This window comes from Mytilus edulis, chromosome 7 (assembly GCF_963676685.1).
Source record: "Mytilus edulis chromosome 7, xbMytEdul2.2, whole genome shotgun sequence".
Taxonomy (NCBI): Eukaryota; Metazoa; Mollusca; class Bivalvia; order Mytilida; family Mytilidae; genus Mytilus; species Mytilus edulis.
This window is the reverse complement of record NC_092350.1, coordinates 28,839,909-28,856,813: the sequence shown is the minus strand read 5'-3', so window position 1 is coordinate 28,856,813 and position 16,905 is coordinate 28,839,909. Positions and strand designations below refer to the sequence as shown.

Below are 16,905 nucleotides of genomic sequence, written 5' to 3'. Positions count from 1 at the left end.
ACTAGGGGTGATCTCAGGTACTACGGAAGGGTGAGTAGATCCTGCCCCACATGGGGCACCCGTCGTGTTGCTCATATGATAACAAATCCGGTAAATAGTCTTTATTCGATAGGTCACATTCGCGAAAGGAAAGGGGATTGTAGTTACTACCTAGGGACCATATCCGATATCATTTGAGAAACGGTTATTCCATAACGGTCAACCAACTCGTGGTGGCGTCCGTAAAATTTACAAGGAGATGATTTCAACTTCACCACTTGGAACTCTTGGTTTAATAGCTTCATTGTGAGCAGCAACCCTCTATCAAGAAAATCATGATAGGAAATGCAAGCACGGGAATATATAGTATCACTTAGGAGATATATACCCCGAATGCAGGTGCTGCTGGAATGTTGCTATTAAGAAATGGAGAGTTTACAATTGGAAAGCTGAAATCATCAACTTTTTGGTCGTGAGGTTTAATTTTCAACCGACCCTTATTGTCAACTTCTAGCTGTAAGTCATGATATGAGGCCGACTTGACTGTATCTGTAGTATCCTATATCTCTAGTTCGATGGAATAGATGCATTCAACATAGTCACCAAATTTTGAATCATTTAGTGAAAGAACATCCTCTTTATAGCGGAAAGTAGAGTTATAGGATATTGCTAACTTCTTATCTTCCTTCAACAGAAAGTGCCTTAATGAAGTCAGTCTCATAATAATAAAGAAACAAGTCAGCAAGAAGAGGGCACAAATCTGCAGCGTAGCGTAATGAATATTCTAAAGTCGGAGATATTTGTTATGATATTTAGAAGAAAATTCTTAAGCAGAACAGGTGTATAAAGATCAATGACAAGTCAGCCGGCAGAATAGGATTAAGTCAAAGAATACCCGTCAGACGACCTTGTATCGGATTCTGTTAATGAGAAGGCAAATTAGGTCTGCCGAAACACGAGCCTTGCGTACCAAGAAGCACAAGGACCAAGAGCGTTTTAGAGTGTTGTTTACATCATATATTGTTTTTCATCATAGTGAATATAAAATTAAATACAAATTAACATTAAAATACTAGTCAGTAAATGTCATTTGATTATAAAAATGAATCTTCATGTATGCATCTGTTTAGGTAAATTAAATGAACATATTTAATCATTAAAAATATAATGATACAAATTCATTTGTTTTAGACATATGATTGAGTTTGGTTATTCTATTCCGTTTATTACGATTCCACATGTTACTGGTTTTTTTTAAACGGAAACTCCATAATAATGATGAATTTGTTGTAGAGGCTAATTCATAACAACAACAAAAAGATTTGTATAGACTACACAACAAATGTATACTTGTTTTGAGCTGTTTAAAATAACTGTATTGACAGACAGTCGTGTTACTTATTCTGACACGCATTGTTTTCCTTTCAAAACTTAGAAATAATGAGGTAAATTTTTGAGCTTCGTGTAGTTAAACAGCACGTTTGGGAATAAATAATTCAGCATTTTGATGGTATCCAGTTTTACATGAGTTTTTTTTAATGATAACTAACTGTTAGAAAAGTAATAAAAAACAGCAATAGCAATCTGACATGCGCCGATGAAATTATGTACTGTAATCATGAGCTTTAACTAAATTATAATGTAGTTACCAAGATATTGATTTTGATTATTGTTGCGAAATATCCCACTCGGCTTGATACTTGATTTCTTTGACGCTGATTTCATTTTGATTTACTATTCGTCAATAACTGGGCTGAAAACTGCATTTGTTGATTGATATTGAAACCACATGCTCCTGACTCTTTAAAGCTAATGGGCTGGTTGTTATTGAAGCCACTGAGCTGATTTTTATTGAAACTATTTGACTGGTTGTTATTGAAGCCACTGTGGTGGTTGTTATTGAAGCAACTTGATTGGTAGTTGTTGAAGCTACCTGTCTGTTTGTTTTTGAAGCAAATGAATTGGTTATTATTAAAGCACCTGGGCAGGTAGTTATTGTGGCAACTGAATTAAAACAACTGGACTAGCTACTACTGAAGCTACGGGACTAACTGTTATTGAAGCCACTGACTGGATGTAATTGAAGCCACTGAGCAGGTTGTTATTGAAGCTACTTGACATGTGTAATTGAAGCCACTGGGCTGACAGTTATCAAAGCCAGCGAGCTGTTTATCATTAAAGCACCTTGCCATGTGATGGTATCATTAAGGCCACAGGACTGGTTGTTATTGAAGTCACTTGGCCGGTTGTTTTTGAAACCACTGGGCAGGTTGTTAGAATCAACTGCACTTGTTGTTATTGAAGCCGCTGGGCAGGTTCTTAAGAAAGCAACTGGTCTGTATATTATTAAAGTCACTAAGTTGTACAAAAATCGAACATGTAAAAATGTTGTTTGTTTATAGTTGACACGTGTATGGTTATGTATAGTAAGGTCAGATCGATTGGGATATTGAGTTCGTGCACGCGTTAATTATAAATTAAGGTGCTTTAAAATCATTCGAGTCATTTCAGTCAAAGTGTTCAGTAGAATTGAGCCAAATGAGTAAAATAATAGTGGCATAATTTATTTTCAGATTTGTAGATTACTAGATTAACTCGAGCTTTCCACATTATAATACTATTACATGTACTAATGAAATGTCCGCTTGTCTCTGCAGGTGGCGTCTCAAATCAGAGAGTTTATGGTTATTTGATAAATATTTTATGTTCGTTAGAGTTTACGAATTTCGTTTAAGCATTTCAATTCGATCTATCAAAAAGAAGTGCGAATTAAGAGAATATATCAAAAAACCATATAGCATATAGGTGGTACATGTATGAAAGGCACATTTTCTGTACGAGGTTAAAATTATACATTGCATGTCGTAGACATTATTTCTATTACTATTATTTACTTTTGTCAATTACATACTATTATTACATGTAGCTGGAAAGACAAGACTTAGTTGAGGAAATAGCCTAAATTATCCTTCCCTTTTGCGTAAATAGTTATTTCTTGCTTTGCTAACCATGCTTACCCCATCTGACAAGTTTTTGCGATCTTATAGTAAACACCGATGATCTAGGCGGATCAATTATCATTCTTTATGTTAAAGTCACATCTTCAAATGCCATCAATATCTCCCACACTGTCTTTTTTCCGCTTTTCAAGCAAACAGAGAATCGTATCACAACCGGTAAATACATGAATCACAATATGTGTGTGTGATCACTCATCGTTAGTGCATTTGAAAGTTCATTGATAGATATTTATCCAAAGCTTTTCTCCCTCCTAAACACAATCCATAGTTCGTCTACCCCTATGTCAAGGAATACCGAAACAGTAATGACAGCATCATCAGAAACTGTACGAATACTGACTCGTTTAAGTTCGAGTTTAATGACACATGCACCATGATTCTAGTGTCAACCTTTCAATGTGAATATGTTGCTTAACTTGAAATACATCACGTGGTAGTTAAGATAGAATATCCTGAACATGTGTTGCTACAACTACCATATGCATCCAAGACTTCATACACCCTTGTAACAGTTCCACGTTGTTGTTTTGTTTGGTAAGGGCATAATACCCTATTAGCATACTCGTTATGACACACCTTGAAACTGTAACCACAGTGGATGAAGTCTCGGATGCGTACATAGACTAAACCGGTAGTTTGAAGGCTGCTACAAGAAACAAGAGCTACATTTACGGGAAAGGGAATACATAGACGAATCCAGGGTCAAAACAATTTTTTCAAAATTGGCACAGTTTTCTGAGAGTTGACGACATTAAGAAAGAACTTTTTATTTATTTTTTCACAGGAGCTTGCTCAATAGATTTTAAGGAAAAGGTAGTTCAATAAATGCTCTGGATGTTGTTTCAAGTTTAGCCCTATGTTATCTTGCAGAGGCTTATACTAGAATCAAGAAAAATGTGTCTGATGCAGTGATACACAGACTTAAATGAGTCATGATTCGAATAGTCGATACTGATGTTGCTGTCATTGCTGTTTCGTTATTCCATGACATAGGGGCAGACGAACTTTGGCTGTCATTTGGAAGTGGGAAAAGTTTTAGATATATATCTATCCATGACCTTTCAAATGCACATTTAATTGTAAGGAAACTTCATTGTTGACATGGATTGCGTTTGAAGATTGGACTGTATGATTTATAATGATGATCAGCCAACATCACCAGATATGGATTTGAGAATGTCATTGATAAAACGATACGTAGTTTTGTAGTAAGATCGAACAAACTTATCAGATGGGGTTTACAAAGCAAGAAAACATGTTTTTGGAAGAGAAAAGACTTATTGATGCTATTTGAACGACTGAGTCTAGTGTTTTTCAGCATGTAAAACCTGCAATATACCATGGAAGGTGTGGATGAGTAACAAGCTTTGAATGTTTTCCTATGCTAACTACATGTAGTCCAGACGCTTATGAGGCTATTTGAACGACTCGGCCTACTTTTTTTCAGCATGTGACACGTGCAATATACCATGGCGGGTGTGGATGAGTAACAAGCTTGGAATTGGTTCCTATGCGTACTGGTCCAGACGCTTATGAATAGCGAAGGGGAAAATATGATCCATTGGAACCCGTTTTTACAACTCTTTGTGAGCCCTCTTCACCTTATCAGGAGCTTGTTCATTATTGATGTAAGAAACAATAACACGGGCTTTGTAAATGAAGGAAATCAGCTCTCCGATTGTGAAAAAGACATGTATTTGCGGCCATATATCAGATGTTTTACTACTTAATTGATTTTATTTTATTTTAATCAATCTACCCAAAACTCTACATCAAAGAGATGGACTGAGGACTCATCTTTGACATTTACGCCATATTGGTTTTATTTACCGGAAGTGCTAATATTGTATTTATACATTAACTATAGAATAGAATAAGTGGTTTAGAGAATTACTTAAGACCAAAAGTTTAATAACAGTACAAAAAACACCACTTTCTTTACATTTTGAAAAAAAGTTGAATATCAAAATAGAATAATGATATTTCTATTTCCGCCAGTTTGAATATTACCAGAAGTGATTGGTAATTGAGCTCATTTTGGAGATATTGGATTTTTTTTTAATGGCGGAAAAAGGCTGACTCGGACTTTTAACTAATGTTTGGCATTGGTATTATTTGGGTCAAATCGAAAGAAAAAAATCTAGAATCTCCTTTAATTTTGGTAAATGACCTTTTTTGAAAAGTAAAAAAAAAATGGTGTTAAGAGGTAAAATAGTTTACCTTGTATCGTAAAAAAACTCAAGGAGTCCGAATATTTGACAACAACTCCCTACTCTCACCGAAGTACATCCTTAAGTTAATCAATTTAACACTGCAGTAAAATAATTGAAGACTTGACTTTTTCTATCACTACATTCAGTTAAAATATATATACAGCTATAAAGAAGTATGGTGCTGCATCACGTTAATACACATTTTGCATTTTTTTTTTATCAAACTTTTCATGATATCTCGATAGAAAATTCATTTTGTTGTTTCCTGACTGATATTAAAGTACTGGAAGACATGGTTTACCTATTTATTAGAAATCTGCTTTGTAATAACTTTCAGAAAATGATAATTATGTTAGAACAGTATTTTTTTCATTTTGTCTTTTTGTTATTTTTTTGTAATAACTTTCAGTAAAGAATAGTAATGTTAGATCAGTATTTCTTGGTTTTGTCTTTTGTTATTTTTTTGTTTTGTATGTTTTATGCCAATCTGCGAGTCAAGACCATTTCAGGCGATTTTAACAGTGTCATTGTTTTATGTTTTACATCACTGTCCAACATCAGAAAGATCTCTTACACACTATTTTGAGTTGACCGTGCCATATTTTTTTATGTGTCTGTTCCTAGCCATTAATCTGTAATCATATGATAATCGTTGGTTGCTGTTTGCCATATTTGTCATTTTTAATTGTTCTTATCTACAATTAATCTGTCGTTATTTCTTTTCAATTGTATTATGTTCCTTTGTATGTTTCTATATATTATTGGTATTTGGAGTTTCTTGAAGACCATATGGCGATACATTCATCTTTATTATAATAATGTGATTATCTAATCATTTTATTCGTGTTAAATTTAACAGGGGAGCATCTTACTGACCCTTTTCTCAACATATGATGGATCATCTTCAGTCACTATATCCTTGTTGGGTTCAACGTTAGTTATTATGATATCCATGTCTTTAATAGATCCACCTTTAGCTTTGATTATAATTTCATTAGAACTCTTGTTTGACAGCATTATAGAACCTGGAAATGGTGCAACAACCTGAAAAAGAGTTGATGATAACAACATTTAAATGTGATTAGATTTAACAGAAAATCTTGTTTCTAAATATATGTGTGATATCAGTGGTAAATTTAAATTTGTAGTCAATTTAAATTTGTAGTAGCACCTGATACGAGTTTGTTGTGTACTTTGTTTTCATTTATTTTAGTAATCATCTGTTTATAATTAACTAATAAAGAATTGTTCAGAACATACGTTCTTTTTGTTATCATTATTGGTCAATATTTTACTATGTCACGCAAGAAACACTCAAATTAGTATTCCACCTTCCAATGTTTATCTTTTTTAACTGATTTGGATTTAGGATTTTGAAAAGTAATTATAATATCTTATGAAGATCAGATAATCGTTTGTATTTGACCCCCTTCTTCCTTAAGTCATCAATCTGTCAAGATATCAGTATTTATATTTATCTTAAATGTACCGTACATTGTTGCCATAGGATTTCAAGCTTACATGCAATGCTTAGTTAGAGATCTATGATAATTCCTTATTTTTGGGGCCCTTGAATTTAAAACTTTAACGAATTATAAATCCATCAAGTAATACATTTAGGTGTTTTAAGACACCAATCTGTCAAGATATATATTAGTATATATATATTAAATGTTTCTCGCTTATTTGCTTCAGGAATTCAAGTTTCGGAGTTCCAGGCAATACTTAGAGGTAAAAGGAGAGAAATTTTTAAAAGTGAAAAAAAAATGTTTTTGAATCCTTTAAAAATGTTATATTGTTAGGTTTAATATGTTATTATTTAAAAAAAAATATTTTTTACCAACAACACATTCTTAGTTGGAGATGTTTTCAAGAATATTTATATTCAATTAAAGGCTTAACTTAAAATTCAACTTTGCCACAGGATGGCAGTACAAAGAAGAGTACAATGTATGTGGGTTAATTACTTTTTGGATGAAGTCTTGGCTCATAGATGATTTGTTAGACAAAGATTTGCCAAATGACCTTTTGGAGTAGATTTGCCAAATGACCTTTTGGAGTAAAAACATTAATCTCCGCATGGTCAGGGTGTCAAAGAGACATCTGAACTGATTTTGTCCTCTGGAGTGTCCAGATCAAATCACACTATCAGAATCAAAATATTGTTTAAAGGATAATAAAAACCAAAAGAAATCATGCGTTTTTTGATAAGCCTTTCTTCATATTTTCTTTTTAATTGACAGTTTGTGCCATTTTTATATGTAATTGCAGTGATCACACCTATCTTATAGTCGGGAATCAAAATTGATTGTTTCTTTAAATGCTTAGCCTACTTCACGAAAAGTTTTATTTTGTTCATTGTTTGTAGAAATTTGTAGACACGCTATATGACATCTGATGAAACTGAGCATAATATATATCCAGATTCGACCCGGAACTTGTTATTTATTGTTAATATTAATTTTGTGGAATACAAAATTGCCTGGAAGGGTCTCATTTTAAATCAGCATCATTGTCCGATATTCTTTATTAATTATAACAAAAAATATATGATTCGCCGGCTAACAAAATCATTTTAGTATCATAGATGAACAGACATCCAATAGACATACCACTTCTCCAGCTTTTATCTCTACATCTATTCCTTTAGCCCAATATTCACCACCACCACTGCTGGGGTAAGTGCCAAGTCCATAACAATCATCACTAGCTAACCTAATCTTTCTTGGAAACTTTTTGTGTGCTTTTGCTCCAAATATTTTGTTTACTGCAGACAGTGCTAAATGATAGCTAAAATAAATCCGGTGTAAGAAATATCAAAATAAATATAAAGGTAAATGAAAATATTTATCGATGAATCTTATATACAATATTTACAAGTGTAATAAAAATATAAAACAGAACACTATCAGCTAAATAACAAGCATCAAGATTCATCAATAAATGAAATTATTCCAAGAATTACACATGAAAGCCTCTCTTTCAGTCTTCCAACGGAGTCCTTTTAATGTAAATTAATTGTAATGTTATTATTTGGCGAGTTCCATATATCCATGGTCTTGATAAACTGAATTAATCATTAAAATTCGAAGATGATGTTATAAAAATTGAAATCCCATTCCCTGTGTCAAGTTTGTTCATCCATAACAATAATATTTTACAATCCCCCAGAACATCAAGCACCCGAAGGTTGGGTTTTGGTGGCCCCTACACAAAAAAAGTGTACTTGTTCAGTAAAACAGACGCAACACCTAACTCCAAAACATATAAATGAACAAGGATTTTAAAACACAAACAAAACTAACAAAGCCCAGAGGATTCTGACAATGGACAGGCGCAAAATAACGGCGAGGTTGAACATGTTTAGTGAGATCACGTCAGATTACGTTGTAGGTAACCAAAGAAACTAAGCCAAAAGACAATGATACATTAACAAACAAATGACTACTTGCTAGTTACTGACATGCCATTTCAAGACCTCAGACAAACAGACTAACAATAGAAAACAAAACATAAGATAGAAAAATACAGACTTAGCAACACGAACCTCAACAAAAACCGAGGGAGATCTCAGGTGCTCTAAAGGGGTAAGCAGATCCTGTTCCGTATGTTGCATCCGTCGCATTGCTCATATGCTAGTACAAACCCGATAATAAGTATAATTCGGTAGATTACATTCGTGAAAAGGGAACGGGATTGTAGTTAAGACAATAACCATATCCTTTATGTTAACACCATAACCATTTTATACATATGAAAATAACCATACACATATGTAAACACTTGTTAATAACCATACCCATATGTAATATAAACACTTGTTAATAACCATACCCGTATTCTACCTACAACGACAAACTTTTTATACATATACTGAGATCCACGTCACCTTAGTTTTTATGTAATCAGCATACCATACCCATATTTCTACATATACAGGAGTACTGATAAACGCATCTTTCTCAAAATATTCAAAACTTCACACTCATTTGTATTCGAATATTAGTCACATTATTTTGCATACATACACTGATAAACAGTTATTACATCAATGCTTCCCTGAATTTCTATTGATATCTTGATGCATTTTTCCACATATACTGATACCAACATTCATGTTTATACATATACTAATTACCACAGCCTTTTTTACATGATGACCACACATCTATTTTTATTTAAACCAATTACAACAGTAATTTACATACATATACTGGAACCAACTCCTTTTTTATATATACTGATAACCATTTGGATTGTTCTACACATAATGGTGACATCATTGTTCTACATAAAAAGATAACCACAACCATTGTTTTACATATCTATTAACCATACCCATTTTTCAAAGCATGGTAAGCATCTTTCACTGCCTTCACTATTCCAAATACAGACTCATAAGCAGCAATGAATGGTTGTGCAATTTCATTCAACATACTGAAAGGGTCTAATACTTCGTCAACCGTAGATCTTAAACGTGAAACCACGTCTCTTCTCATTGATTGCTTAAATTGTAATGTTATTAGAATTATTTCACAATTGCGTCCTCTGTTTCAAGTTCATTGTTTCTGTTTGTTATAATTAATTTACCTAAATAACAGAACATGATTTGAGAAATGATTAAGCAGCATGGTGGTTATCCAAAAACCATGACCTCAAAACTATTAGACAAGTTGAATGATATTATATATCAAATTTCTAGAAATATTATACCTTACAAGGAAACATTGACACAAATCTATTTCGAATTTTTATATTCAGATTTATCATCTATTAAAATTGATGTATTTCTTTAAAAATAATTTCCGATATTCAATAAAAAGTCTTTGAAAAGTATACCAGATGAATATCTTCTAAAAACTAACACAAGTTAGTACACACCGTGGTGAATTTTCCTTTAGTCAACTGGTAAACTGAGTCTTCACTTTCAATAAATGTTTCTTGCATCCATTCTGTAGCTTCATTATTCAACACACTTTTCACCGATGTATGTAATCCTTTTACTTCTTCGAAATATTTACTTAAATCAAACCATTCTGGAGGATCTCCTAAACAATCATTCAGAAGTTTAAGAATGGAACAAAGTTCACAAAGAAGATCTTAATTCGCAGATTTAAGTAAACTATTTGGTCTATACTAACAAATCTTGGCTAATATAATGTTATCAATGATTTTTTATCAAAATAAATAGATATTATGTTACGAAAAACACAGCTGCATTAAGGATGATGTACAATGTACTATTTTGTTGTTTCAATGCTAAAAATATGAACACTTTATAGAAAATAAAAATTCCCCTTGTACTCACATATTTCCCGCAATTTATCTACAGAGGATTACTGCATGCAATGCTACCAATTGATTTTCTAACTTAAGTATTTAGAAATTGATATAAGTAAACACAAGTATAAATATGGACATATTCAAGAACATCTTTTCGTTGCATTCAAATAAGGTTCATCTAGTTTAACGAGTTTCAAAAGCCCTACTTTAACTCAGGGGTTTCTAACAGTAAATATTTCTTGCTAAACTAGTTACTACTGTCACGTTACATGAAATTGTGTTGAAACACTGGACATCATCATTTGTATAGGATAAAAGCTTAACACTATTACAGGCGTATGTTTCGTACAACTTTCAGATAAATGACAAGAAAAATATATAATTTATGTACATAAGTGACAACTAACATCCGTGAAGTACACATATTTTCAGTTTCTCACACACGATATTTTTATCAGTGTTTGAACACGCATTACATGTATTTACATACGACCACATGATTTATCGTAAGTTGTTGTAAATATACAGATCTTCAGTTTTAGTTATTTACTTTTAGTTCGAAGTTCTCGATTTTTTCCATTGATAACTAATCATGGTGGCGAATGGTTTCACATCCCATTAGATATATTATCCTGGTTTCTGCCTTTTCCATGTCGTGAAAATATCTAGTGTATTGAAGAGGTCGTTTTCATGACCGATAGCTTCATGTTAAGCAGCAAAATATATTTTCATCTATGAAAATATTTGGGAATCAAAGGTTAACGTGAACAAAAGAAAGTCAGGGTAAACAAAAATCGCCCAGTGATAAGAAAGTGATCATGGGCCTCGACTGTTTTTCAAAAAGTATAACATTAGACATTTAAAATCAAATTTACTTGGAACTTGTTATTTACAAACAGTAAAACCGTTATCAGTCTTCCTGTCATATGTGAACATATAACGACTTCGATAAAAAGACTATCAAAGTGTTTTTCAAAACCTAATTTTCCTTAGCGATTGCTGATATAAAAAAAAATAACCAGATTTTAGTGTTTATCATAAATACTCAACAATTTCTGTTGTTCTAGATCAACCAAACAGACAACAGAAGAATGATATAAAAGTTAGAGTTTACAGATCTAAAAAAAAGTGTTTTAAAGTAAGATTTTATGTTGCTTCACGCAAAAAGGCGCGCAAGCGTTTTTCACGCAATAGGCTACTTGCCAATTCCCGTAACTGACCCTATAATTAGAGATCCCTTTTTAAGTTGTCTTCCTTATGAGGGACGTTAGTTTTTATTTACAATGGAGAACCAGCAGAAAGAGCAAATTTACCTGTGCGTAATGTGACTTATCTTTAAGGTTTTTACAGTGACTTGACTGTTAGTGTTGCTCTCCACCTATTGCAAGTCATTCAAAATGTTGACCAAATTGCAATTTGTTTTATTAAACCAAATTGTTCAACTGGTCAGAGTATTGAAAAATTGTTCAGTCAAAATGTGAAAGTGCAAGGTGATAAAATAAAAAACTTACAATCATATAAGACTTTAACTCCACTCCAATGATGTTGTGACAAAATTAGTCTATCAGTTTGTATACTATTAGGTATATTATAGTCATTTCCATGCTGAAGGAACTGTTATTATTTTATTATTTTGAATTGCTAAAAAATGTCCAAACTAAGCTTTCATATAGTTTTTCTTTCTAAAAATTTTCTATATTCATAAAAATCAGATATCATTTTAAATAAAACATTATACATTTGGTGATGTTTGCATGAGTCCGTACGCAGGGGTCTAATTAAAGATACAAATATTGAGACCGGCACACGTTATGTGCAACTAACAAACTGTGTCCCAATAATTGCAACCGCAACCAAATTCGGGAGGTTCAGTGTCAGGGTATTCGCAGACAATGATAGGACAGAGTGTCCGTACTGTACGAAACAGACCATCCATCCTATCGATGTACAAACAAACCCACCCGTCAAAATCAAGCGGCACGCAAATGTTATCGATGCAACAGTACTGCACATACAATAAAAGATTGTCCCCACTCCGAAAAGTTATGCTATCGGTGTGGGAAAGAAGGTCACATACAAAGGGATTGTCAGACTAATGACCAAGAAATGTATGGTGACTATGTACATGACATTCAAGAAGGCAGAGACGCCAATAAAGATGACTCGTTTACCGAGGATAATAACACATTACTCAAACAATAATATTTGGTGCATCCAATTGCAGTCGCCTTAGAATTGAAGACCTAAGTGCTAATATCATAGCGGTATCAGGCACCACTCTTGATCAAATTGACAAACTTGTTTGCAAATCTGACTATATAGTGAATTCTGACTATGTTACTAATGTGATTTTATCATAAGGGACAAATGACATCAGTAAGCTCAGGAGTGACACCGAGCAAAAAACGGCAAATCTCACGACATGCATAGATACAGTTAAAACTAAATATCCAAATGCACGCATTGGCATACGCAGTATTCTACCAAGAAGAGGTAAGAGTGCCTCTATACAAGCATTGAATACAGCAGCAAGATCTGTCAAAAACTCTGTGTAAAAAGTAAAGTGCTGAAATACATTGACCTATGGGACGAATTCGCTCCCAACAAAACACCATACCGAGCACTGTTCGATTTGAACGACCCGAGTGGGGTTCATATCAGCATGTCCGGTATAGAACTGGTAGAAACTATATTCGAGGATTTTATTAATTCAGAGTATGAAGGTGAATATCAAACCCCGAGTAAAAACCGTAATCGAAGTTCAAGTTCCACTCCTGGCTCAAGCGAGAAACATGTAACCAAGATGCCCAAATCATACTAACTAATTTTTTACAATATATATAGTACATCATGTTTATTGTAGTCAAAATCTAAATTGCTATAATGCATCAGTTTATTTCAACTTTGTCAACAATATTCAAAATCAATGCTTATTTTAAACAGCTTGTAAAATTTCTATGTTTATTTTTATTTACATACAAACACGTGGACTATGTCCTAAATTGCGACCCTATAATTAATGTAAAATTGACAAATATTTCAAAGAGTTGTTATAACTTATGTATGTTCACCAACGTGCACTATGAAATTACCAAATTATGTGTTATCAGATAGTAAAATATACAATATGTTTAATTATTATGTTGACCGAAGAAAACAAGTTTTCATGATTATTTATAGTAACCAATTTGGGTTTTGGCCTAGATCGCAAATTGGAAAAATGAATGAAGGTGTTTAACTTATAAAATTAAAAAAAAAAAAAGGCAGTTACGGGTTTATGCTCATCCCAGTGATCTGTGACGATGTCATACGTATGCACGAGCAAAATGAAATGTTTGTAATTGTGAGATACTTTCTATATATTGTGTATAAATTCTATTTACATATCTGTAGTTATGATTAATGAACAAAACAAAGCATTATTTTACCATAACTTTGTATCATGTCAATTTCAATTGTTAGTTTAAATGTCAATGGTATGGTAGATAATAAAAAACGAAATGCCGTTTTTAACTGGTTTAAAAAGAAAAACATTGACGTAATATGCTTGCAAGAAACAAATAGCTCAAACGAGGTCGAAACGAAATGGAAAAAAGAATGGAAGGGGGACAGTTTTTGGAATCATGGATCAAGTAATTCAAAAGGGGTAGCGATTCTTTTTTTCAGAAAAATTTAAATTTGAAATCTCTAAAAACGGCCAAGATAGTAATGGTAAAACAATTTCTGTACATGTTAAAACACCAGGAAATAACGGGATTTTTATTTACAATACTTATGTTCCCAATTTGGCTGGTGACAGAAAATTATTTTTTGAAAAAAATATTCTTATTGATAACGGTAATAGAAATATCGTTCTTGGGGATTTTAACTGTGCTCTTATAAAAAACTTAGATCGAAAACCGGTGCCTTTTCGAGAAGACATTGATCGCTTGAATTAAAAACATTTGTCGAGCATAACGAATTAATAGACGTGTGGAGAAAACAATACCCTAAAGACAAACAATATACTTTTTGTCGCGGTAACTCAAGGTCACGAATTGATCATATCTTTATAAGTAGCTATATATATATATAGTGAGCTTCAATATAAATCGCACCAGGCAAAACTAGTTTATTTTCCGTTCAGTGACCACGAAGGTGTATTCATGAAATTAAAAACAAATGAACAAGAAAGCGGTGCCGGAACGTGGAAAATGAACTCAGTTATTCAATCGGATTTATTTAGAAATACGTTCGAAAGTTTTTGGGAAAACTGGAAATTAAAAAAAAATAAGTTCGAAAATAGTCTTGAATGGTGGGAGGAAACTAAGATAAAAATAAAAAGTATTACTATAGAAGTGGCAAAGCAATTGAACGTTACAGAAAAACAAATAAGGGAGTGGGGAAAAAAATTGGATAAAATTACGGGATCCGATCTTACAAATAACATGAATAATGAAAACGAATTAAATGATTTAAAAGTTAAAATAAAAGACTATTATGACAAAAAAGCCGAGACAGTCATAATTAGGGCTCAGGTTAATTGGTACGAGAAAGGGGAAACATCTACAGGGTACTTCTTTAATCTAGAAAAAAAGAGGGGCGCGGAAAAGTTATGGTCTAGAATAAAAGGTGCAGACGGAAAGTATAAAGATGAAATAGAATCTATTTTAGAAGAACAAGTATATTTCTACAAAATATTATTTACGTCTGAGGGGTGGGATAGGGAGGCTGCAAAACATCTATTACAGAATATAGACCATAAACTAACCGAAGAAAATAAAAAAATGTGTGAAATGGAAATAACTTTGGATGAAATAAGTAAGGCCATTACAATTTTGAAACCTGATAAATCCCCTGGGGAAGAAGGAATTGTAAATGAATTTTACAAAATATATTGGTATTTAGTTTAAACATCTATAATACTAAAATTACGAGGTCCAATTTGTCAGCCGTCATCGGGTAAAAACGACAAATCAAAGAATTCAACTCTATATATAACTAATATAGGACAATGGTGTAGATTAAAAATTACACCACTCCAGACCCTTTTGTTTTCAGCATAATTAATATTGCCAATAATTAACAAGTTCCGGGTCGAATCCGAGGCCGATACAAATAGTATATTCAGCTATTACCTTATCTGTACGTTCCGCATTTGACAGGCGCACCACCAAACGGTGTATTTAGGATTTTGCTATATACACGGGTCATAATCAAAAGACTGACACTACTAAATTCAATCATTGTCAAATTGTTCCCTATTGTAGTTTTATTCAGCAATCAGCAAGACTTTCTAAGATAACTAATATAGGACAATGCTGTTGATTAAAAAATACTCCATTCCTGGATAGCCAGGACCTTTTGTTTTCCAAATAATTAATATTTCCAAGAACTGATAAGTTCCAGGTCGACGGGTTCAAACAGAAAGATTTGAAAGCAGAGAAAACTGTGTATCTTATAATCGACATGACTTATCAGATGACAATACCAATTACTAAAATAAGGCTTAGGCATAGTAATATACTTTAATCCAGTCACGGACCCGCGCTATCACGGGTGTGTACTTGTATTTATTTATAGTGGATTGGGAAACAAGTTTTGCAACTTATATTAATCCCTTTCCACTTTGCGGGTGCGAGTGCTGCCTTGTATCGGCATTAGCCTACTCTTTTTCGAAATCTACAAGGGTGTCTTTAACGTGCAAGATATTGGTATTTGATAAAGGACGACTTCGTGGCGGTTATTGAGGAAATCTTTGACAACAATTTGCTCTGTGAATCTCAATATAGAGGTATGATTACGCTTATGTTTAAGTCTAGGGAGAGAGAAGACATAAACAATTGGCGTCCTATATCGCTCTTGAACACGGACTATAAAATTATTTCCAAAGAATGTATTACCGCAAATAATTGATTTCGATCAAAAAGGGTTTGTCAAAGGGCGCAACATTTTTCAAGGCAATAGATTACTACAAGATGTTATAGATTTTTGTGATTTAGAAGATGAGGAGGGTGCAATATTTTTTTTGGATCAACAAAAAGCATTTGATAGGGCAACAATCAACAAACCAAATCGCTAGAACAGTATGCTGTTTACCGAAAGAAAAAGGGTGATAGAAATGATAAACTTAAGGGACTTTATTAAATCAAAACAGGTGAAAAGTATGTACAGTATTGTCAACTCAAAAACATAAAAATGGAATGCAATAGGAAAATACTGGTTAACGTGACTAGACGAAAAATATGATACAGATTTTTTTATATGTTCTTGCTCGGACACTACATGTTTTAGGCAAATACAAATGTCAAAATATTATAAAGAACTTTTAATTTCCTGGACTGACTTACAGAAAATTCAAAAATCGGTCACGAAAGAGGACCTTTTAGAAGAAAATATATTCGGCAATTGTAAATTTTAAGTTCAAGGGA

The 16,905-nt window shown here is 32.9% G+C and overlaps 1 protein-coding gene across 1 annotated transcript in view; it reads right to left on the bottom strand.

The window, feature by feature from the left end:
* Positions 1 to 16,905, bottom strand: part of LOC139481196 (uncharacterized) — a 197,992-nt gene that overhangs the window by 59,571 nt on the left and 121,516 nt on the right. The window contains exons 22-25 of the mRNA XM_071264355.1: positions 10,094 to 10,260; positions 9,551 to 9,717; positions 7,825 to 8,002; positions 6,089 to 6,256 (exon numbers count right to left, since the gene is read on the bottom strand). Coding sequence (XP_071120456.1) covers positions 6,089 to 6,256; positions 7,825 to 8,002; positions 9,551 to 9,717; positions 10,094 to 10,260 — 680 coding nt within the window. The remainder of the gene's footprint in view (positions 1 to 6,088; positions 6,257 to 7,824; positions 8,003 to 9,550; positions 9,718 to 10,093; positions 10,261 to 16,905) is intronic.